Genomic DNA, 21,595 nt, shown 5'->3' on the forward strand with positions numbered 1-21,595 from the left:
TCTGGTTCCTTTTACTACTGTACAAGAGAGATACGGCGATCGCTGCTTGGACCTGGTCGTCGCATATATACGTCTGTCTTGACAATGGCCTCGAAATTGAACCCTTGGGGTGTTTGCCGGAATCTGTGCATACGGTCACGGCCGGCACTGCAGACGACGGAGCGACGGATCGCCTTTCCCATTGCGAAAAGAGGCCTGGCAGACGATACCACGACGAAATCAAACGGCACAGACGCTTCCTCGATACCGCCGCCAACAGAATCAGCACCAATTGTTCGCCGGACCGAAGTATTTGCCGACAATTGGCTAAACGCCGAGGCATTGTCCAGGCTGGAACAGGCTGCTGCCGGGCAGGAACTGTACGATGATGAAATAGGACACAAGTTTGGAATGCCCACGCCGCCGGGCAAGAACGACAAGTTGCAGGACAGATACCCGGCCGTTATCCACCAAATTTCGAGAATTTTGATGCGGGATGGCAAGCTCAGTGTTGCCGAGAGGGTAAGATTCGCACCAAACACCTACAACTACATGCCATGATTGATACACGGGGACCTGACATTACTTTACAGCACGTGGGACTGATTCTCAACTTTCTGCGAACCACACCAGCACCCAAAGTCAACCCCATGCGACCCCTACTGCCAGGTTCGCCGCCTCCAGAGCAGCTACCTCTAGACCCCGTTCTCTACCTCACCCTCGCCATCGACAGCGTGGCGCCCTTGGTGCGCGTCAGGATGATGAAGGGCATGGCCGGTGGTGGTCAGGCCCTCGAAGTACCAGAGCCTCTGACGTTGCGGCAACGGCGGCGGACGGCCATACTGTGGATCCTGGACGTGGTCAACAAGAAGAAGTCGAGGGGTAGTGGAAAGAAGCAGTTTGCATCCCGCGTGGGCGAGGAGTTGGTCGCCGTCGTCGAGGGACGGTCGTCGGTGTGGGACAAGAGGCAGATTGTGCACAAGCTGTCGACATCTTCCCGAGCCAACCTGAACCACCCGGCCATGCTTGCCCAGCGTCGCAAGTAATGATTTGACTGACATGGGGGCCAAGGAAAATGAAAAGGGTATGCGATTGGGTTTAGCTGTATGATAAAGAGTGTACATATGTGTACTGATATCTGAATTCCGTCAGAATTTGCACAGGTTCCAACTAGTCCAATGAGGATGACCTGAACAGAGCAAAAGAAATTACATTGTCAAACTTGCTTTATTGAGAATTCGGATTCACAGTATACCAGTAGGGATTTCCGTCAATTGCGCCCTTGAGCCACTATTGATTTTACCCTGAATGTTTTATTCGATATAAATAAAATAATGAGCTTGTAAGCCACTTAGACATCAACCAAGCAGAATTGTCATCTGCCCTTTTGGCCATTCAACCAGAATGACACGCTCTAGTGGTGAAAATCCAGAGTGCTTCCTGACAGTCCCCTTATAGTACATTGTGCCCCATTGATGAAAGCAATCTTTCAATGTCAGTATGATGGTCTCCACCATAAGGTAGATCCGACTTACAATGATGGCCCTCTAGAAAATAGTGACCGGATATCTCCAAAATAATTCACATTGTAAAAGTCGCAAATCCTCAGAACCACACCCCTAATTTTGTCACGGACGTAGGAACCAGGTCAGACAGAGCAATGACCCGTTTGGCCCGCCGGGAGACAGCCGCCTGCTCGGCGCCAGAGGCGATGTTTCCAGACCGTGTCCTCGACAGTAAAGGTGCTATAGGTGTCGTTGTCCTTGGTGCTCGTACCGCTGCCAGTCGGTTGCTCCCGCCGCTTTGGAGGCGCACGGGTTTGAGGCTTTACTGCTGTCATGTTTGGCATGGTGACTTTTGACTGTTTTAGGGTAAATGAATATGGTGTTGGATTATATTTGGTATATTGCTTTGGTATACATTAATCTCGTGGGGGAAATTAGTAAAGCCTTTATACTATCCATCGCAACCTCATTGCAACACTCTGGTCTATAATTGGAATATAGCCAACCCAAGCCACGCTGCGTGCCCCCCACGTTTGTACTGGGTATTATGGGCATGGCTATGCGGTTCTGGGCTGAGTCAGCTGCAGGTGGCATCTCACCAGAGCCTCGCACATGTAAACTCCATATTGTGGACAGAATATGACAATCTGTGGGGCGTCGAAGCGGTGAAGAATATCCCATGGAAAGACTGTGACAAGGAAATAACAGTTCCAATGCTGATTGATCATGTTTCAACTGCCACATTTGCTAATCGAAATGCTAGTTTGCACATTCTTGGCCTGCTCGAATCGGATGACGCCCATGCGGGCAGTAGTTTGCGTAACCGTCTTACCGGTGTGAGCATGGCTCCCAGGACTGGTAACATGGGTTTTGTGGTTCGTCATATTGACCTTGATGCACGGCCACTCCGTGATATGCTCATCCTCGATCTGCACAGCAAACACAATAATTCCAAAGTGGGATGAATGTTAGGTAATCTTGACGAAAGCAATTTGTATCACATTTCTTGTTTCTTTGCCCGTAATAGCCTTTCCTATTTCCACAAGACATGAGCTTGTGTGTCAGATGCTTGTTGTCATTATCATGACATGGCACGAATCTGTCTCTTCGGAGTTTTCAGACATTGCCATCATTCCAAGTATCTTGTATCAAAACTATCATTTCGATTCGACATTATCCCAAAAGACTGGTAGACTAGGTTCAATCGACGTGATTAACAGCCTTTTCATGACCTCCAAGAAATGTTGAATACGACGTCTTGATCGTTATTCCGGATTTTGCCAATCGGCAGAGAGAAAAGAGATCCAAGGAATTTATACCAAACTTGTCGCCGCCTCCCACTGATCGAGATAATTATGATTGATGATTGGTCAATTTGTGTTTTGCCGCTGTAAACCCCTGAACCTTGACAAGAGACGGCATTTGATTTGGAGATGACCTCCATCAACAACCCCTCGTCCTCCTTGGTGAGGGATGTCTCTGATAATTGCAACTCTTTGGGACATTAAACAGCAGACTCGGATTCCATCCTCCCATTACCTGAACTCGAACAGAACCTTGTACATGTTGTAACTTGAGGGTACAAGAATTATCAAGAAGCTTTTGATTTCTCAACGGCGACTACAGTCAAATCTCGGCAGCTACAACTGTGGCTAATCTCGAAATCTGGCCTCATGACTGATTTGGCATAACTAAGGACCTTTCATGTCCCGATATACCCGACTGTTTGGCTTGCCTCGGCGAGCCAAGGGTCCTCAATAATGTCGCTCAACATGCTGCTATTGCCTCCATGGCTTCTTGCCGGCTTCATCACGGTCTATACAGCCATTTACTGGTTCTCGACTCGGCCTCATGATGCACGCGAACCACCCGTTATCCCATCGGGGATCCCTTACGTTGGCCATTTGCTGGGCATGGTTCTCCAGGGCGGCCGCTACATCAAAGAGCTCGGGCTTGAACACTCAAAGAAGCCCATCTTTACCCTCGCCGTGCCCAACTCGCGCATCTACATTGTGACGGACGCATCGTTGGCGGCAGCGGTCCAGCGGTCGTCGAGAGCCCTGTCTTTTACCCCTATTATCCCAGAAGTGACGGAGAGGGTTTTTGGACTCGACAAGGCCACCAAGGCGATTGCTAGCAAGAACCTGGACCCCGGACCCGGCGAGACAGGAGGTTTTCTGTCCGAGATTCAAGAAATGACGTACGCGTGGCTTGGCCCGGGGGATTATCTCGGCCAACTGACTTTGGAGGCGGTACGGGAGATGAAAATCGAGGTTGAACATTGCAAAAACATGATCAGTTTGAAAGTCAGCCAAACCGACACAGTTGATCTTTTGGGCTGGGTACAGCGCCTCGTTTCCATTTCAACGGCAAAGTATCTGTACGGCCCCGACAATCCAATCGCTCGCAATCCTGGACTCGTCGAGGCATTCTGGGACTTTGACCACGGGCTCGGCCTGCTCCTTTTTAATGTCCTACCCGCTATAACGGCTCCGAGAGCGTGGAGAGGAAGAGAAAAGCTCGTGGCGGCGCTTGCTGAATACCTCGAGAGCGGCACGTACAAGACGGGATCGAAAATCATACAGGAGCGGGTGAGAATAGCCCTCAAACATGGCTGGACATTGCAAACGGCCGCACGAGAAGAACTTTCCTTCTTGTTTGCGGGTATAGTCAATGCAACGACCTCGACGTTCTGGATTGTCTTGCAGATATTTGCAAATCCAGATCTGCTTGCTGGTGTTCGCGGCGAGCTACAAAACGTCATGATCAAGGGAAAAGAGGCAGGCCCTAATACTCTGGCCATTGATGACCTCCGAAATAATTGTCCGCTCCTGGTAGCAGTATACCGAGAATGTCTGAGGCTCAACTCGGACAACAACAGCATACGCATGGTCAAGCAGACAACCATTCTCGCAGACCGCTGGTATCTAGCAAAGGGATCAATTGTCCAGATAGCTGGCGGCGTTATTCATGCCGACCCGTCAATCTGGGGTTCGAATGTGTACGAATTCGACCCGACTCGTTTCCTCGGCCATGACGGGTTGGAATCCGAGAGACGAAAGGAACGACAGTTTCACCCGGCAGCCTTTCGGGCCTTTGGCGGAGGAAAGACTCTCTGCCCTGGCCGTCATTTTGCCATGTCCGAGATACTCAGCTTGGTCGCCCTCATCGTCCTGCAGTTTGATATCGAGGCACCCAAAGGTGGCAGGATCAAGGTCCCGAAAAAGAATGACACGGTTCTGCCCGTTCATATCTTGGAACCTGCTGAGCTGGTGAAAGTATTGCTGAGACCTCGCGATGGAGGGACCGTACGCATTACTCTCACTCGCGAGTAGAGAACCATACCTCTGAATTTTGTACAAGAGGAATATATAGTTTCTGCCTTTCTGGGGGGTTTCTGGTCTATATGTAATAGAATTATGCAACTTGGTATACAACATGCCTGCTCTCTGGTTGCTGTATTGCCCAGGTACAACGTATATCGAGCAACTTTTGACTACATGTGTGGTAAGTTGATGCTCTTGATTTATTCGTTGCACTATACTTTCATCACTTGTCCCCAATCCATGAAAGAGTGTCTAATGTACGTCTACTCGAGTATGACAACTTGTGTATGCGCATGACTTGCAACTTGGAACCTCTCACATGTGAAGAAACGCTAATGGGTGGCCGACGCTAAGCCTCTGGGCCGGTCTTAGCGTTGAGCATGTGCCCCGGCCTCTGGGGAAAGAAATGCTAGGGGACTGATGTCAGCTCCGACAGGGATCATCGCTTAAAGCTCCAAAGGTTCCGAGGTTCAATGTGGGGAGGATGCAGGCCAGATGCCCATTGTCTGTCTGTCTTCTTAACAAGCTCGGCGTCGTCGTCGTCGCATGTCTACTTTTCTCTCCTTCTCCCATTTTCCCATCATCTGTCTCCTTTTCTCTAACAATTCATAATTACTTGTTTGTTTAGAAGGAGCAAGAATACCTCACAATAGACAAAATGGGTGGTAAGTAGTGAGCCCGCCTACAGCAAACACAACCGCGTCGCAAGTCGAGTCTCCCTTGCTTGCTGCTGCGACCACGGCGATCCCATCACATGCTGACCCAGACACACACTACAGCCGCCGACAGATTACAACAAATCTCCAACCAGGTTGCTGGCTCAAAGTCAGCAAAGGAGCGCCTTTTGATCAAGAGCCCTGATGATGTACGTTGCAGCAATATCCACCGCCCTTTTCTCTTTCATCCGTCCAGATATGCGCATCAATACCATGCATTAGAAACTAACCCTCACGGCTCCTTTACAGATTGTCGTAACGGCATGTCTTCGTACCGCATTCACAAAGGGCGGCAAGGGTGGCTTCAAGGACACGGCAGCAGCTGATTTGATGGCCGGCGCCCTCAAGGGCCTGATTGAGCGGTCCAAGATTGACCCGTCGCTCGTCGAGGATGTCTGCGTCGGTGAGGTGCTGGCCCCCGGAGGCGGTGCCACCGAGATGCGCGCAGCTGCCCTCGTCGCCGGCTTCCCCGAGACCACGGCCGTCCGCACCCTCAACCGTCAGTGCTCGAGCGGTCTGCAGGCCTGCATTGATGTCGCCAACCAGATCAAGAGCGGCATGATTGAGATTGGTGTCGGTGCCGGTGTCGAGAGCATGAGCACACAGTACGGGTATGTGAATATAATCTCTTCGTGTCTCATCTTTTGTAACGGACCACGCAACTGACATGTGCCTTTTCCAATAGTCCTGCTGCCGTAAGCGAGTTCTCCGAGCTCCTCGAGTCGCACCCCGAGTCGGCCAACTGCAAGGTGCCCATGGGCGTGCTGTCGGAGCAAATGGCGGCAGACCGCAACATTAGCCGCGCAGACCAAGACGCATTCGCGGCATCGTCGTACTACAAGGCCACCAAGGCCCAGGAGGCCGGCCTGTTTGACGAGGAGATCCACCCGCTGACGGTCCAAGTAGAGGACCCCAAGTCGGGCGAGACCAAGACGGTAACCATTTCCAAGGATGACGGCGTGCGCGCCGGTGTGACCAAGGAGTCGCTCGGCAAGATGAAGGGCGCCTTTGCCAAGGGCGGCTCCATCCACGCCGGTAACGCCTCGCAAATCTCGGACGGCGCCGCTGCTGTGCTCATGATGAAGCGCTCCACGGCCGAGCGTCTCGGTCAGACCATTTTGGGCAAGTACGTCGCCGCCTCTATTGTCGGCGTCAAGCCCTTGCTCATGGGTATCGGCCCCTGGAAGGCCATCCCTGCCGTCTTTGAAAAGGCGGGCATCACCAAGGACGATGTGGACATTTTCGAGATCAACGAGGCCTTTGCCAGCCAGTGCCTGTGGTGCGCCAATGAGCTCGGCCTCGACATGGCCAAGATCAACCCCAAGGGTGGTGCCATTGCTTTTGGCCACCCTCTTGGTTGCACCGGTGCCCGACAGGTCAGCACATTGCTCTACGAGCTGAGGAGGCGTGGAGAAAAGGTTGGTGTCACGAGTATGTGTGTTGGTACTGGTATGGGTATGGCTGCTGTTTGGGTTGCCGAGTAGTATATTCCATCATCACAAGTGTTTTATAACCAACGGCATTGAATATGGATAAAAGAATGCATAGCAATCCATGGTATTGAACTTTGTGCGTTGAGATTTTTAATAGACACCATCTCACACCATTGGTATGCGCATCGGTTGTAAAGTGACCACGACATTTGATTGTTCTATCATTCAATTTCTGCAGGCCCATGATTTCAGTCCAGAATGGGAGCCAAAGGAGAACAATCCTCTGCCTATGAGAAATTCTCCAAATGGCCCCCTACACCTCGATCCTTGGCCAGCTTGATAATGTCCATTCCCACCACAAGATCCATCAAACCAAGTCCGACACTCTTGTAAATCACATTGCCCGCCGTGAGCCACCTGGCCAAATGATCGTCGCGCTTTTGCTTGGCAGCGTCGACCGATGCTTGGCTGGAATTCCGCCTCTTGTGGAAAAAGCTGCCGCTCTGCGAGCGGGACGGACTGGAAGGTCTCGACGAGGACCGGTTGGAAGAGCCCTCTTCTTTGGAATTCGTCGATCCGTAAACGGTCGACATGGCAGAGCTTCCAGTGGTACCTAGTGAAAGAGCATCGAGATCCGAAGACATGTCGGTTGAGCCACGCGTAGATTCTGAAGCAATGGATTCCTCCTCTTCTACCATGCGAGCCTTGTGAATCATGGCCAGTTCGCCAAGTCTATGAAATGTCAATATTTTCCTTCCCCAATGGGACACTATCGGGCCGTAATAAGGGGTAAGACTCACTCGACAAGCTGATTTGGCTCTAGACGCGCCTCAATGACTTCACCGGCATCCCTCAGAGCCCCATCCAGCGTGTCAACAATAATGACGCCGCCTTCGACAGCATGTTTGTGGAGATGCACTCCGTGACCGTGAGTCTTGACTGCCTGTTCAAGCAATTCTCGCGGTAGCTCCCGCATCTCGGGCGTAAAGCTGCCAATGGCCACAATCAGCCTTCCTCGCCGTCTACCCTCGTGGCTGGTGAGTATACTGGCCTCAAACAGCGGATCCATACTGGGCGTAGTGCAGTATATAACGTCGGCTGACCTGACATGGTCCTTGAGCAGACGATTAAACTCTCCGTATCCCGGCGTCAGAACACTGAATTGGGCATTCTCCCAACCCTCCCTCTGCTTGACTTCTGGGGGGACCGCATAAAACTTTTGTAGAATGTGCCTGGCATTCTCACTAAAGCGGCGATTGATGACATTGATGGTCCGGATCGTGGGCCCCCTCAGCATCAGCGCCAGTCGAATGTGCCAGTACGCCTGTAGACCGGAGCCAAAGACGGTAAGAGTTCGTACATGTTGGCGCTTCTGCAGTAGGCATGACGAAGCGAGTGCAGTTCGAAAGGCCGTCAAAGTCTGGGCATGAAGAAAGCCAATCGGTGTGCCCAGCGGAGAATACAGGGTTAAAGAACCGGTGGGTTTTATTCTTGGTTGGGATGGGTCCGTGTCTGGCGAAGAAGCCGTCATGACTATTGAGTCCTCAGAGTTAGTCCTGGTCATGTCCAGCCGAATAAAGGAGACAACAGCTAGGTAGATGCTTGCCTTTTACTCCGTGTCCTGCAGTGCTACACGAGGGCATGAACATGGTCGTCGCATTCGTAGTATTGGAGTGGATAGTGGTCCTGTCCGGCTGGTGGATCAGGCCGGCCTCGATCGACTGTGTACCCGTCGAGTACTCGTGAAGTGCGCATTTCAGCGAGTGCGCGAGTGATTCGGCGTCTTCGCGAGTCAACGACTCGAGAAGGCTGCGGATATCCTCGTCCGAAAGAACCGCCAGAGACATGACGTGATTCTAATACCAGGGCGTCGAGTACTTTGCAAGACCGAGAAGCATTGGAAGCTTGTCTGAAGATTTATATCTCTGGGGAGATTTGTAATCCGATTCAAATGAATGAATTTCTTCCAGAGGCTGCCGAGGTCAAACAAAGGATGACCAATCGAGTATTGCGACTAGAATTGTTTGCAATCCAGAAGAAATCAAACCAAAAAGTCGATCGCGCTGTCAGATCTTTATCTCACCCAGCCCTCGAACCCTAAAGCGGTCATCTTGAATGGAGCTCCCCCCAACATCGTCTCTTGGCAATGCAAGGAATCTGGGGCTTTATGATATTGACTCTATTCTCGCGAGAGCCAAGGCCGCACGTCATCAAAAAGCATGCAGGACTGCCCATTCTGATTTGACAAAATTGCTTGTACACATGAAGCCATGTCTTGGCTTGAAGATTGGACGCGATGATGTTGCAAGAAGGATTGGAATGTTGGCGGTTACATCCAATTGAACAGGACCCCTCCATCGCTGATCCAACCCCTCCATAGGTCAGAGTCCACTGTGACGTAGGCGTATAGAGGGGCAACACAAGCCCTGCATGCAGTCTCCAGAGTTACGTCTAGGTAATATATAGAGGGATTGTACAAGCCATGCAAGCACTAAACCCGGATTATAACACTTCTTTACCTCTGCCAAAGCCAATAAAGTCAAATATCTAATAACGGGAATTGCAGAAATCAGCCAGTAAGGTAAAATCAGTTCAGGAACACATGTGATTGTGGGTAGTCGCTCAACGGTGAGCCGTGGATCTGCATTATACCCCTTGGCCCGTTCTTACTTGGCTTATGGGTGTTATGTGTCGGTCTTGTATTGGATTGACATTCTATTCTGTAAGGTAGTCAGACTTTAGAATACCATACAAGAACCCTCAAACCTCTGGAGCATATAGTCTGATCTTGTGCCATGAAAAACTACCCAAAACTCCTGCAGCGCATACTGAATGTTGCTTTTGCGCCTAGACTTGACAACGCCGTACCTTGGAACACCATTTGCCGCTGTAGCCCATTGAAACGAATCCTTGCATTTACCGAGCCTCCATGGCCGCACCATCGTTCCTAAACACCAAAGTCGCATGCTTGCCCCTAATAATCTCACCTTCTCCTGCACCGAAATCACCAAATGCAGTCTTGCTGGGTTTGACTGTGCCATGGCCGAGATCTTTGATTCGACCGCTGGCAATATCAAAAATCGTACCGTGAACCTGCAGTCCTCGATCCCGAATATGCTCGGCAATGGTGGCATTGGCCATGAGTACCTTGACGCCCGCCTCGACATTCATCTCGGCAATGCGGATCGCGCGCTCCTTGTCGTCCCGGATGCGGCCCAGCTCCTCGGCATTGGCGTTGCGGACAGCCTTGAGGGGAGTGAGCCAGTAGTCGAGGACACCGCCGAGGCGGCCATCATCCAGGGCGGCGGCGGCACCTCCGCAGGCCGTGTGGCCGCAGAGGACCACGTGCTTGACCTTGAGAAAGGCGACGGCGTATTCAATCACGGCCGCCGTGTTGATGTCGGTCGGCGAAATAATGTTGGCAATGTTGCGATGCACAAACACGTCGCCCGGTTGTAACCCCAGGATCGTCGTCTCGGGGCAGCGCGAATCGGAGCAACCTAGCCAGACTATATCGTCCCCCCAATCGAGTATTAGCCTTTTGTACTTGATCTCCAAGAAAAAACGTCCTTGCATTGCATATCTCCATTCTGCTTTTTTGACCACTAACAATCACATCTAGGGCAAGCCTCCTTCTCTAGCTTCCCTGTACAAAACAGAGTATACAGGTACAAGATGAAATGACAATGGATACGTACGGATAGACGGACTCTGGCCAGCAGCCAACCTGGGAAAAAAGTCTGGGTTCTGATGATTCTTATAACCTGCCCATGCTTGGTTGGACGACAGCGCATAGGTAAAGGGATCCCTTGTATCTTCTAGAGTCGCAGTCGCGGTTCTTGGTTAGCACATGGTACTGTGAATCCCTTGTCTTGGGTGCTCGAGAAATCGTACGATTTCTTATTCAAAGCGGTAATTTTTGGAGATCCCCTCCACAAAAACTGCCACAAAGATGCGAGATCTATGCGGGGAGATCTCACTCGCTAACGAATTGTCGGGTTCAAACTTAAAAACATTGTTTGTTTGTTGGGGGGCAACTTACGAGGCATCTTTGTTTCGTATATAGAGAACGACTGTCGTGTAATCAAGAGAATTGAATGTATACCGAGCAAGAAAGGGACAAGAGTAACTTTTGAATAGTGTAGCGACACTTTCAGTGTGCTACTTTCCGCCGAGCCCGGAGGATTCTACAAGCACCGGTACCAAGATTAGACCGACCTGCAGATGATGGCGCGCAGTGTGTGAACAGTTTCCAAGACTTGTAAAGAAAAAAAACCGTCGAGTGCGTGCTTGTGGGATTCCCCCGTTGATTGACTCGTCTTAGCGAATCCCGCGCCCAAGACCTTCTTTCCGAGGGCAGACTAATGCAAAGCAAGTCGGTGAGAAGACAAGCCTATGTCTGGTAAGCAGTTGGATACCTATATAGGTCTGAAATGGATTTTCCAAGCGAGGAAGGGAAAGACGGGAAATGATTTTGCCACGAGACGGCGATAATAACTATAGTATATGCAAAGCAAAAGTCCTCGACAAACGGAACTCGACAATGTCAGAGTAGCGGTACAGGTCTCGCTGAACCCACGGGGGAAAAAGGGTCAAGAGAGGGCCTCATCCAACTCCCTGACTTGTTGAGTGATACCCTGACCTCCGGACTTTTGCACTGCAGTAGACATTCATCTATTGACACACCCATAATCTCGAGTCTAATATCCCGAGGCTGGGCAAAAAAGGACGAACCTCGACTGGGGGCCACACGGTACGTGGACGTGGGATGAAACTTGGCTGTCAGAGATACCTTGTGCTCATCACTGATCAGCTCCATGCTTGCAAAACCCCAATCATGAAGAATACCTTCTCGAGCATACACATGACTTGCTATAGGTCCTCCATGAAATGCCCCCGATTCTTGGAAGGATACAGGATGCCGAAATTAATATTGTCGTTGAGCAGTGCTGATAACCTGACACTGGACATTTTTCGTACCGGTCACACTCCCTCTCCACCCCCCTCGTCCCTCCTGATCGCCAAGCGGGCATACGGCTTCACACGCTTCAGACAAAACTTAACCGTAAATCATGAGCCGTGGTCAAGCTTGTGGTTTCTCTTTCCTCTCTGCTCTTTTCCCCCCCCCCAAAGCAAAATGCCCAGCATGCCGAGGAATCAGCCCGGGACAAGTATTGTTTGGTTCAACTGTATGACAAGCCTCTTAGCGTTTCGCCTCCAACTCTCCGATGAATGGTTGAGTTCCACCCAAGCCGTTGCACAAAGCGCACACACACCAGACTATTTCATCTATTGGCTCGTCAGCTTATTATTGATTGGCAAGTCGCAGCCAAGGGCAAAACTAAAATGTGTCCAAGGCCCAGCCGGCATAAAGAAAGAGAGAAAAACTTGTCCATTTTTATAAATGTATTTTGTATAATGCTGGATAATTATGTGACCTTGAAAGTATCAACCCCGTGTAATATGCCACAGTGTTCATGTATGAATGCGCTTGTGTGATTTATCCTTTGTTCAATTGCAACTTTACAAAGTATATAACCATGGTCTGGCATTGATGGTGGGTAATTGACCCTTTTACAGCATGCGTTCAACAGTAGCAGATAAGTTTCGCGGCATGGCTTGATTCATTCTCTTCATTTTTGGCCTTGGCATTTGTCCTATTCACATTCACTGAACCTGCTTGGGGACATGATGAGTAGTAGGAGTAGGTGTCATGCAAATCCATTATTTGGTATTCCATTTTACCCCTCCAACGCCGAACTGTGCAATTGATTCAGATTCATAACTCCTTATCCCGTGGAACAAGCCTCAATCCCTTAAACCTTGATGGCGGCATCGAGAGCCTTCTGCTTCTTCTCCTCACGCTTCTGGGCCTTGGCGCCCATGATACCACCACCCCAGGTGCGGCGAGCGCTCTCAGAGTTGGCAAGGTAGCCGTCCTTGACGGCGGTGACGAGCTTGGAGAGCTCAGACTTGTCCTCGGAGCGGACCTCGGTCAGGGCCAGGACGGCAGCGGTCTTCTTGTGGACCACGGTACCGAGACGGGCCTTACCCTTGATGATGGCGTAGGGGACACCCATCTTGCGGCAGAGAGCGGGCAGGAAGATGACGAGCTCAATGGGGTCGACATCGTTGGGGATCAGGACGAGGGAAGCCTTCTTGTTCTCAATCAGGCCAACGACGTGGTTGAGACCGTACTTGACGGTGTAGGGCTTCTTGGAGACGTCCTCCTTCTTCTTGCCCTCCTTGATGGCGGTAGCCTCCTTGGTAAGACGCTCCTTCTTCTCGGCCTTGGTCTCAGGGCGGTACTTGTTGAGGAGCTTGAAGGCCTGGGCGGCAGTGTTGCGGTCCAGGACGTGCTGGAACTGCGAGATGGCAGGGGGAACCTTCAGGCGCAGGTTGAGGATCTTGCGCTGGCGCTGGAGCAGGACGTACTCGGGCCACTTCACCATGCGCGAAAGGTTGCGCTTGGGCTGGATGTCCTGGCCGATACCGAAGTTGCGGGGGCGCTTCTCGATGAGAGGGTTCTTGTCAAACGTCAGCCAAACCACGCACATGCAATGGGATATTCATGAACACGACTTACCTTGGGAGCCTTCTTACCCGCCTTCGAGGAAGGGAACGGGGCCGGGGCGGCCTTCTTACCAGACTTGGGAGGCTATCATTGAGAAAGGAAGACATCAGCAATTTGTTCCATTGACTGTGGTCTTTCTTGATCTCTAAAGAGAAACGTGATATGGTGGCATTTCTCAGCACACCCACGATATCTCAAGCCAAATCTTCACTTGTGCCCGAGAGCAACAAGCGGAATAAAATTCCGACAGCTCGAACCAACGAGCGCCATCATTTGGCGAAAAGTAGTCGAATGCGCAAGACGCATCGTCGATAGGAGGATTATCGTGTGCTTACCATGGTGAATGTTTGTCGTGTGGTCGTTGGCTGTTGGGTTGTTGTTCGACCGGGCCGCTGGAGTACAAAGGAAGGAAAAAAAAGTTCGTCTCGATAGGCCGCGAAATGAATTTGTGGTGCACGTAGTAGGGTTTGGGGGAATCCAGTGAGGAGCGGATAATTCTCGGTCGCCTAGCGTAAAAGCTTGTGCTCAATCAAGACTAGTGCATATGCCCCTCGGATGAGTACGTACCTTGATGGTGGGATGTCGCCGCTTGCTCAGTAAAGATTTCAATGTTGGGTTGACTCAGTATCAGCAAGGCAACGAGAAAACTTGCGCAATACAAATCTTGTTCTTTTTCAAGTGTTCGACTCTGCTTGATATTTTGTATCCAACTGGAATTAACAGATCCTCAAGATGGCGCCGGCTCTTTGCGCAATCTGCAAGACGCAGCGCGCCATGATCAAGCGGCCCAAGAACCACCAGAAACTCTGCAAGTCTTGCTTCATCCAGATATTCGAAGATGAAGTTCACCACACCATTACTTCGTCAAGACTGTTCTACCCTGGCGAAAAGGTCGCCATAGGCGCTTCTGGTGGTAAAGACTCTACGGTGCTAGCATCCGTGTTAAAGACTTTGAATGAGCGCTACGACTATGGCCTAGACCTGGTGCTACTAAGCATTGACGAGGGTATCAAGGGCTATCGAGATGACTCGTTGGAAACGGTTAAACGCAACGCTGTACAGTACGACATGCCTCTCAAGATTGTTGGCTACGATGAACTCTACGGCTGGACCATGGACCAAGTCGTGGAGACTATTGGTAAAAAGGGCAACTGCACATATTGTGGTGTGTTTAGAAGGCAGGCTCTTGATCGGGGTTCCAAGATGCTGGGGATCAAGCACGTCGTGACTGGCCACAATGCTGATGATGTGGCCGAGACGATATTGATGAATCTTTTACGTGGAGACTTGTCCAGACTCTCGAGGAGCACCAGTATCGTCACTGGCAGCGATGCAAGTGAGGTCAAGAGAAGCAAGCCCTTGAAGTACGCATACGAAAAGGAAATTGTGCTGTATGCACACCACAAAAAGCTCGACTACTTTAGCACCGAGTGCCTGTACAGCCCCGAGGCCTTTCGAGGGAGTGCTAGGAGTTTAATCAAGAACCTCGAAAAGGTCAGACCCAGTGCAATTCTAGACGTCGTCCGGAGTGGCGAGGACATGGCAAGGTTAGTCCCGGGCCAAGCAGCAGATGCCTGCGGTTGTAAAGGAAAGACGGCCACGGCTGCAAAGGCAGCAGAGGAAGAAAGCGTGGGCGGCTGTGGTTCAGCTGTTGGTCGGGGCGCTGGTGGTGAAATGGCCATCATGGAGAAGCAGCTGCGTGAAAACGAAAAGGCTGAAGAAGCAGATCTCGAGACGGAGGTGACTGTGCCAAAGGCTCCGGCTCCAGCTCAACGACATGACCGGTCAAAGCAAAACATAACTGGCCCAGCCGGAAACAGCGTCAGTGTACCACTGAGGCCGAAGCAGAAACTGGGCACATGCGAACGCTGCGGTTACATGTCAAGCCAAAAGCTCTGCCAAGCCTGCATGCTGCTCGATGGACTGAACAAGAACCGCCCCGAGATTAGTATATGAATAGATGCCAGAAAATAAATCCAGCAGAAACCCCAGCAGTAATGTTTCTTGAATAATGCATGGTGTCAAGACCATGTCAAAATATGCCACTTTGTAAACTTTGCGACTGAACTTGATGAATGCTGTATTGATTGGCTTTTGTACAATGAACTGTCCAGATGTCTTTGCTCCCGGTGTCTATTTCACTCCTTTCCCATTCGCAAACATCTTTTACGACATTCTCTTCTCGACCTATACACGTCATTAGTCCACGGTGGTCGTCGTCTTGCCGCAATCCACAACTTACCCTCCATGGGTTGTTCAGCTCAAAGCCTACTGGTGCCAATGCATGGTCCGACTGTCCTCTCAAGTAGCCGGTCAATCTTCGGTCACGGTCCATCATTTGCTATCCCTCCAGTCAGCCTGGCCTCTCATTGCGGCGTATACTAGGTCGTGCGTCCTTACTCTGTCCCACTGATCGATCGATCGTCGTGCACGCTTGCCACCGTTTTGCATGTGCTTGATCTTGGACATGCCAGCACCGGTGGCGCCAAACATCTACCAGGCTGTTCAGTATGCCGTTTCCGTCAAGAGACTACGCGTAGTTGGGTCGGTGGAAAGCTTACGGCTAGGATGATTCCATAGGGAATCAGGGCTTCGAAAGGGACGGGCATTGCGGCGGTCGTACGTTCGCAACTACATGACCTTGTGTCAGCAAGACGAGTAGAAAGACCTTATGGTCTTGCAAAAGGGTCACTTACTCAATGCCTGCCGGAGTTGTGGTCGCAATTGGTTATCAAAGTCTCGCAATAGGTCAATTGACGTTCTGCGACAGTCGACCCAATCCCGAGAATGGAGCTTGGTGGATGCCTGAGGCGTAAAGAGTTTGTGAATAGCTAGGTGCGCATAAAACGGCCCATCCAGAGTTGTGCATGCATAATTCAAATAGTACGATCTGCTCCAAAATTGTGACTAATGGTTCTCCCACATTGGGGCTTTCCAGGATCTCGACCAATCGGTAGCTTCCATGCAAACCAACAGTGGTGGTAACTTCAACGCTTCGCACTCGTGCCGTCGCCAAGGGGTCGCTGTGAATTTGTTTTCTGCTTTATTGCACCTTGAACCATTCAATCTTTGCCAATGTGATGCTGTATTCACGCGCCGATTGTATCTAGTCGGCGCCACTCAGTATTAAGGCTACCACATTACCAGTCTGTGCCGAACCGTGGCGCGTTGAGCAGCTACCTTGCGAGCCGATCCGTTCCCTTGCGCCCAAATGCCTTTTGCGCCCCTCGATGAAAGCTTCCATTCGCGCGACCTGGGAATAGAGAACCAGTCGATCTAAGTTTATACCTGCACGAGGTATGCGACCGGATTAACAGATTTTCACCAGGCGACTGCACATTTCAGAGTGCTTTCCCCCGCCGTCGCCCCATTACAACCCTGCATAGAACTCGCACTCAGCGCCGCATCGCAATCATTCTTGTCGCCACCAACCTGCCTGGCGCCCCCGATTGCTCAACATGGCCAACGCGCAGTCGGCTCAGGAAGAGCTCCAACAAAGTGTCATATTATCAGAAGGAGACGCCGAGTTTGATGAGGAAGATGAGGATGTACCCGAGGCGATGGACATTGATACAGCTTCAGAGCCACAATCCGACCGCAACGGCCAAGGCAACCAGTCAAGCCAAGTCGTTCAAGTCGAAAATGCCAGTGTGCCAGCAGAGCCAACAAATGATGACTACCGGCCCAAAGTACAACATGGAGACGACCGACTGGATAGAAATATGCTCACAGAGCACGACAAGCATCCACTTGATCACGAGAATGCAGCAGAAAATCCAGGCCAGACACAGGATGCCGATGACCGAGTACAAGAAAAACAAAATATCGATAACGGGGTCGGGGATGGGGTCGAGGCCGTCCATGATGCAGATCAAGTGTCGGATAAAGATGCCGAGGGCGAAGTTGATGAGCTGATGCCACCGGTCGGCGATACTGATGCTCCTAGTGCGGACGAGGAAGATGATGAAGATGAAGACGAGGACGGCGACGATGACGAGGAGGATGAGGCCGAAGGTGTTGGTGCCGTCAAGATCAAGCCTGGCGAGACGGACGAAGACGAAAGCGACAGCGGCGACGATGCGAGCTTTGCTTCTGCTGGCAGCGATCGAGAGTCTGCTGATGAATGGGCAGCTGGAGCCGAGAACGAAGATGACGAAGACGAAGAAGACTCGGAAGCCGAAGTTGCAAATCTGTGTATCTTCTGTAAGAAGGATGAAGAAAACGACCCTGGCGAGGAGTTTGAGGTGTTCCTCGTTTGCAAAGGCTGTGGTGAACACTGTAAGTCTGGCGGCCTGTTTCTGCCTCGGCCCACGTAACACTACTGACAAGCTCTCCTCGTAGCCCACCAGCAATGTGCTCGAGATGCAGGGGCGCTCGATCACAAACCGGGTAAGATATTCTCAAATTCCATGCAAACGCAGTCAACTTATTTATTTTCACAGATGAGGCCGGATGGAAGTGCCCAGAGTGCAAAGGGGGTGATTCCGAGTCAGAGTCTGAAGCCGAGCTCACGACGGCTGCGGCAAATTCTAATGAAGAGCCCCAGGACGGCGAAGTGTCCCCGGCTACCTCGCGGCGCTCTACGGCATCAAAGATTGCACGCGATCTGCTGCCACCTCAACGCGCGTTGAATAAACCAGACTCCCATTCCGTGTTTAATCAGCTTGTTCTCGATGAGGACCCCATGGATGGCTCTCGAGTGCTGCGAAAACGAAAAACCTCTTCTGCTGCCGACGCGGACGAGGCCATGTCGCTCCGAAAGCGCCGAAGAAACACCTCTGACGGGTCAAATAATGATGACTCGCGAGACGATACAACCACGGGCGCAGAAGAGCCGACACGGCCGCGCTCTTCGCGGTCTCTCAGATTGAAAGCTTCTAGTCCCCCGTTAAAGTGCACAATCTCGAAAAACTCTCGAAACACCCTTTTGCTCCGAATGCAAGTTGCGCCGCCAGCGCTTCGAAAGATTCTCTCCAAGGAACCACAGCCCAAGAAGCGCGCAGCTCGATCAGGCACATCTCGACCAGCACGCTCCACTGTAAGAGCAACCGCAGCGGTTGCCCAACCACCTGTAGCATCTCTGATGCCATCAAGTTATACCCAACCTTTCTACTCATTCTACGATAAAGAGACAGACGAGCTCAAGGGAAAGCCCTATGGCGGAATCCTGACCGAGGCCGAAGCCGATACGTCCAAGACAATGCCCACCAAAGACGATAGGAGACGCTTTGACGAGGCAAAACAAAAGGCGGACGAGGAATGGCGTGTCCGAATACTAGCCATGCAAGCCGAGATGGAGTCTGTTTCCCTGAAAAAGTCCAAAAAGGCCTCCAGTGGCCCGGCGAGTCAAATCGAGTGTATCGAATTTGGCGGCTGGGAGATTGACACATGGTATGCAGCTCCCTATCCTGAAGAGTACAGCCGAAACCGCGTACTCTACATTTGTGAGTTCTGTCTCAAGTACATGAACTCGGATTATGTGGCATGGCGGCATAAGCTCAAATGCCCCGCCAAACACCCACCCGGCGATGAGATTTACCGGCAAGGCTCTATTTCATTCTTCGAGGTCGATGGCCGAAAGAATCCAGTCTATTGTCAGAATCTCTGCCTCCTCGCAAAGCTGTTTCTCGGCTCGAAAACACTGTACTATGATGTTGAACCGTTTCTATTCTACGTCTTGTGCGAATACGACGAAAATGGCTACCATTTTGTCGGCTACTTTTCCAAGGAGAAACGAGCGAGCAGTCAAAACAATGTGAGCTGTATCTTGACATTGCCGATACATCAACGCAAAGGCTACGGCCACTTGCTCATTGACTTTTCCTACCTTCTTACGCGGGCGGAGCAAAAGACTGGATCGCCAGAGAAGCCACTTTCGGACATGGGCTTGGTGTCGTATCGCAACTACTGGCGATTGATCATGTGCAAATATCTACTCGAGCACACGCCCGAAGACCGAGGGGCAAGAACATGTCTCAGCATAAGAAAGATATCTGACGACACGGGCATGATGCCTGACGATGTCATTTCCGCACTTGAAGGGCTACGGGCTCTTGTTCGCGACCCGCAGACCAAGCTATACGCCTTTCGGGTTGATCTGGCATTCTGTCACGAGTACGTTGAAAAGTGGGAGTCGAAAAAGTACGTCAAGCTCAATGACAAGGTCCTGACCTGGACGCCGTACGTCATGGGTCGCAGCAATGCCACAAACTTTGAGCTGGGCCCAGCTCTCAATGCCATAGCGCCTCGGGAAGACGAAGAGGAGAACAAGACTGTCCAAATGCTTGCAGAAAGCGGTATAGCCGCTGGTGACTTTGCTGCTGTTGCAGGAAATATTCCCAAAGCGCTGATGCCAGGAGAGACCACGGTGCTTGAATCGACTGAACCGATTGATGTCAATGTAATGGAATCGACTGAAGTGGTCAAGACGAATGGCGGGGACGCAGGAAACGACCTATTGCACGCAGAATTGCGATCGCATCATTCGGCCGAAGCTGCTGCCCAGGTCGAGACCGAGGTTGACTGGTTGGCGCCGTATAAAGACATACCTCCCACCCGTTTCGAAGTGTTTCCGCCCGTCAATCCCAAGCGCCCAGGCCTGGGGCGGCTGAACTCTGGCATTGCTCGACCAGTGCTGGTGCGACCGCCCGCCTCGGCACCTCGTCCTCGGCCGAAACGGCCTGCGGGTGGTAGTTCTAGAAAATCGTCAAGCAGGTCAAAAAGTGGTGGATCACGTCGCAAGACGGGCGGCACAGGACGCGGCCCAGGTCGCTGGCCCAAGGGCACCAAGAAGAGCGACTATGGCAACGCAGATAGTGGCCCCGGTCTGCCTCCAGCTTGGGCGGGGCAGAAGAAACCGTCAGACGCCTTGGATGATCCAGAGCAAGCTGGTTTGGGCGGCACTGTCGAAGTCAAGCAGCCAAGAGGCAAAAGTGGCAAAGAGGTCGAGACGACGGCTGCTCATTTCGAGGTCAAAATTAATGACGTGTCCGAAGAGAGCGGTAGCGGCAGCGACAGTGACAGCGACGAAGAGGAAGAGGAGGAGGATGCTGGCGAAGAAAAGGACGTGGACGTTGTAATGAACGATGAAGAGGATGAGGATGAAGAAGACTCTTCAGAGGATTCCGATGACGACGAAGATGTTCCAGATGTAGACAATGAGAACGACGACGACGACGACGATGAAGAAGAGGAGGAAGAAGAAGACGAAGACGAAGATGAGGACGCCGAGGGAGAAGACGAATAGGTTGTTCCCTGCGCATTGTATATCATACCCCCACTGGTGTCTTCCAAACCTGACATTGTTTTGATTTCAAAGGGGAAAAGCTAGCCAGCCAGCCAAGCATTTCCATATTCAAGAGCGGGCGTTGGGCTGTATCTCTGTCTGCTAAATACATCTTTTTTGTAGTTGTCCCTTTTGTGCTACCTCCTAAAGAGTATGTTTCACTCTAAACATTACAATGTCCTGTGCTCCCGTGTGATGTCAGTAACCTTTCAACCGCCTTCCGAGCTTGATTTTCAGACATGGACAAGGTGGCATATTCTGGTGATGGTCCTTCCAGAGGACAATTACCACTTTCTCGCTCGATTTGATATATTCCACGCATCGTGCACATTTCTGCCGTCATCTTTCCATTGTAGATTCTTGTCGAGTTTTATTTGGTTGTCCAAGTATAAAAGCGAAGATGCAACTTATCAAGCCACTTGGTCGACAGCTCCTGGGAGATTTCTGGCGGCTATAACAAATCATGAAAACCTACAATCCAAAAATGCCAAACAGTAGAGGCCGCCTACGGAGAGACGACGCTGATTCCACAGCTTCTTCAGATACGGTTCATTCGGATACCAATGTACCGACTATAAAATCCGGATAGCGACGGAACTGTTGAGCAGAAAGTCTCAAAGTGTACGTCTTGTCGGTGGTACAGTCAAAGCTTGACTGGACCTTGTTGGACATGAATCGCGCCGAGCTGCAAGTTGGGCAACCCTGAAGGGTTTTGACAGGCTGGAATAGCGCAGCATTACGTCACGCATGGCTACCAAGAGTGGCTCAGACTTTCAG

The 21,595-nt window shown here is 51.3% G+C and overlaps 9 protein-coding genes across 9 annotated transcripts; 5 read left to right on the top strand and 4 right to left on the bottom strand.

Annotated features, from left to right (window-relative positions):
- Positions 1 to 84: 84 nt before the first annotated feature.
- On the top strand, positions 85 to 1,025 carry PFICI_09929 (uncharacterized protein; the record flags this gene model as incomplete). The annotated part of the gene is made up of 2 exons (XM_007838510.1): positions 85 to 501; positions 573 to 1,025. 2 exons carry the CDS (start codon positions 85 to 87, stop codon positions 1,023 to 1,025), a joined length of 870 nt encoding a protein of 289 aa, XP_007836701.1.
- Positions 1,026 to 3,244: 2,219 nt separating this feature from the next.
- On the top strand, positions 3,245 to 4,819 carry PFICI_09930 (uncharacterized protein; the record flags this gene model as incomplete). The annotated part of the gene is made up of 1 exon (XM_007838511.1): positions 3,245 to 4,819. One exon carries the CDS (start codon positions 3,245 to 3,247, stop codon positions 4,817 to 4,819), a length of 1,575 nt encoding a protein of 524 aa, XP_007836702.1.
- A 649-nt stretch (positions 4,820 to 5,468) lies between these two features.
- Positions 5,469 to 7,010, top strand: PFICI_09931 (3-ketoacyl-CoA thiolase; the record flags this gene model as incomplete). Its single annotated transcript, XM_007838512.1, has 4 exons — positions 5,469 to 5,475; positions 5,590 to 5,675; positions 5,776 to 6,137; positions 6,212 to 7,010. 4 exons carry the CDS (start codon positions 5,469 to 5,471, stop codon positions 7,008 to 7,010), a joined length of 1,254 nt encoding a protein of 417 aa, XP_007836703.1.
- Positions 7,011 to 7,246: 236 nt separating this feature from the next.
- Positions 7,247 to 8,806, bottom strand: PFICI_09932 (uncharacterized protein; the record flags this gene model as incomplete). Its single annotated transcript, XM_007838513.1, has 3 exons — positions 7,247 to 7,691; positions 7,760 to 8,492; positions 8,593 to 8,806. The coding sequence occupies 3 exons, from the start codon at positions 8,804 to 8,806 to the stop codon at positions 7,247 to 7,249; spliced, it is 1,392 nt and encodes a 463-aa protein (XP_007836704.1).
- Positions 8,807 to 9,875: 1,069 nt separating this feature from the next.
- Positions 9,876 to 10,535, bottom strand: PFICI_09933 (uncharacterized protein; the record flags this gene model as incomplete). The annotated part of the gene is made up of 1 exon (XM_007838514.1): positions 9,876 to 10,535. The coding sequence occupies one exon, from the start codon at positions 10,533 to 10,535 to the stop codon at positions 9,876 to 9,878; it is 660 nt and encodes a 219-aa protein (XP_007836705.1).
- A 2,240-nt stretch (positions 10,536 to 12,775) lies between these two features.
- PFICI_09934 (60S ribosomal protein L8) lies at positions 12,776 to 13,871 on the bottom strand (the record flags this gene model as incomplete). The annotated part of the gene is made up of 3 exons (XM_007838515.1): positions 12,776 to 13,486; positions 13,546 to 13,617; positions 13,869 to 13,871. 3 exons carry the CDS (start codon positions 13,869 to 13,871, stop codon positions 12,776 to 12,778), a joined length of 786 nt encoding a protein of 261 aa, XP_007836706.1.
- Positions 13,872 to 14,265: 394 nt separating this feature from the next.
- On the top strand, positions 14,266 to 15,489 carry PFICI_09935 (Cytoplasmic tRNA 2-thiolation protein 1; the record flags this gene model as incomplete). The annotated part of the gene is made up of 1 exon (XM_007838516.1): positions 14,266 to 15,489. The coding sequence occupies one exon, from the start codon at positions 14,266 to 14,268 to the stop codon at positions 15,487 to 15,489; it is 1,224 nt and encodes a 407-aa protein (XP_007836707.1).
- Positions 15,490 to 15,699: 210 nt separating this feature from the next.
- On the bottom strand, positions 15,700 to 16,142 carry PFICI_09936 (uncharacterized protein; the record flags this gene model as incomplete). Its single annotated transcript, XM_007838517.1, has 4 exons — positions 15,700 to 15,720; positions 15,776 to 15,874; positions 15,934 to 16,026; positions 16,095 to 16,142. 4 exons carry the CDS (start codon positions 16,140 to 16,142, stop codon positions 15,700 to 15,702), a joined length of 261 nt encoding a protein of 86 aa, XP_007836708.1.
- An 849-nt stretch (positions 16,143 to 16,991) lies between these two features.
- On the top strand, positions 16,992 to 20,779 carry PFICI_09937 (uncharacterized protein; the record flags this gene model as incomplete). Its single annotated transcript, XM_007838518.1, has 3 exons — positions 16,992 to 17,811; positions 17,875 to 17,922; positions 17,976 to 20,779. The coding sequence occupies 3 exons, from the start codon at positions 16,992 to 16,994 to the stop codon at positions 20,777 to 20,779; spliced, it is 3,672 nt and encodes a 1,223-aa protein (XP_007836709.1).
- Between the last annotated feature and the right edge of the window lie 816 nt (positions 20,780 to 21,595).

Source organism: Pestalotiopsis fici (assembly GCF_000516985.1).
Source record: "Pestalotiopsis fici W106-1 unplaced genomic scaffold PFICI_Scf_7, whole genome shotgun sequence".
NCBI lineage: Eukaryota > Fungi > Ascomycota > Sordariomycetes > Amphisphaeriales > Sporocadaceae > Pestalotiopsis > Pestalotiopsis fici.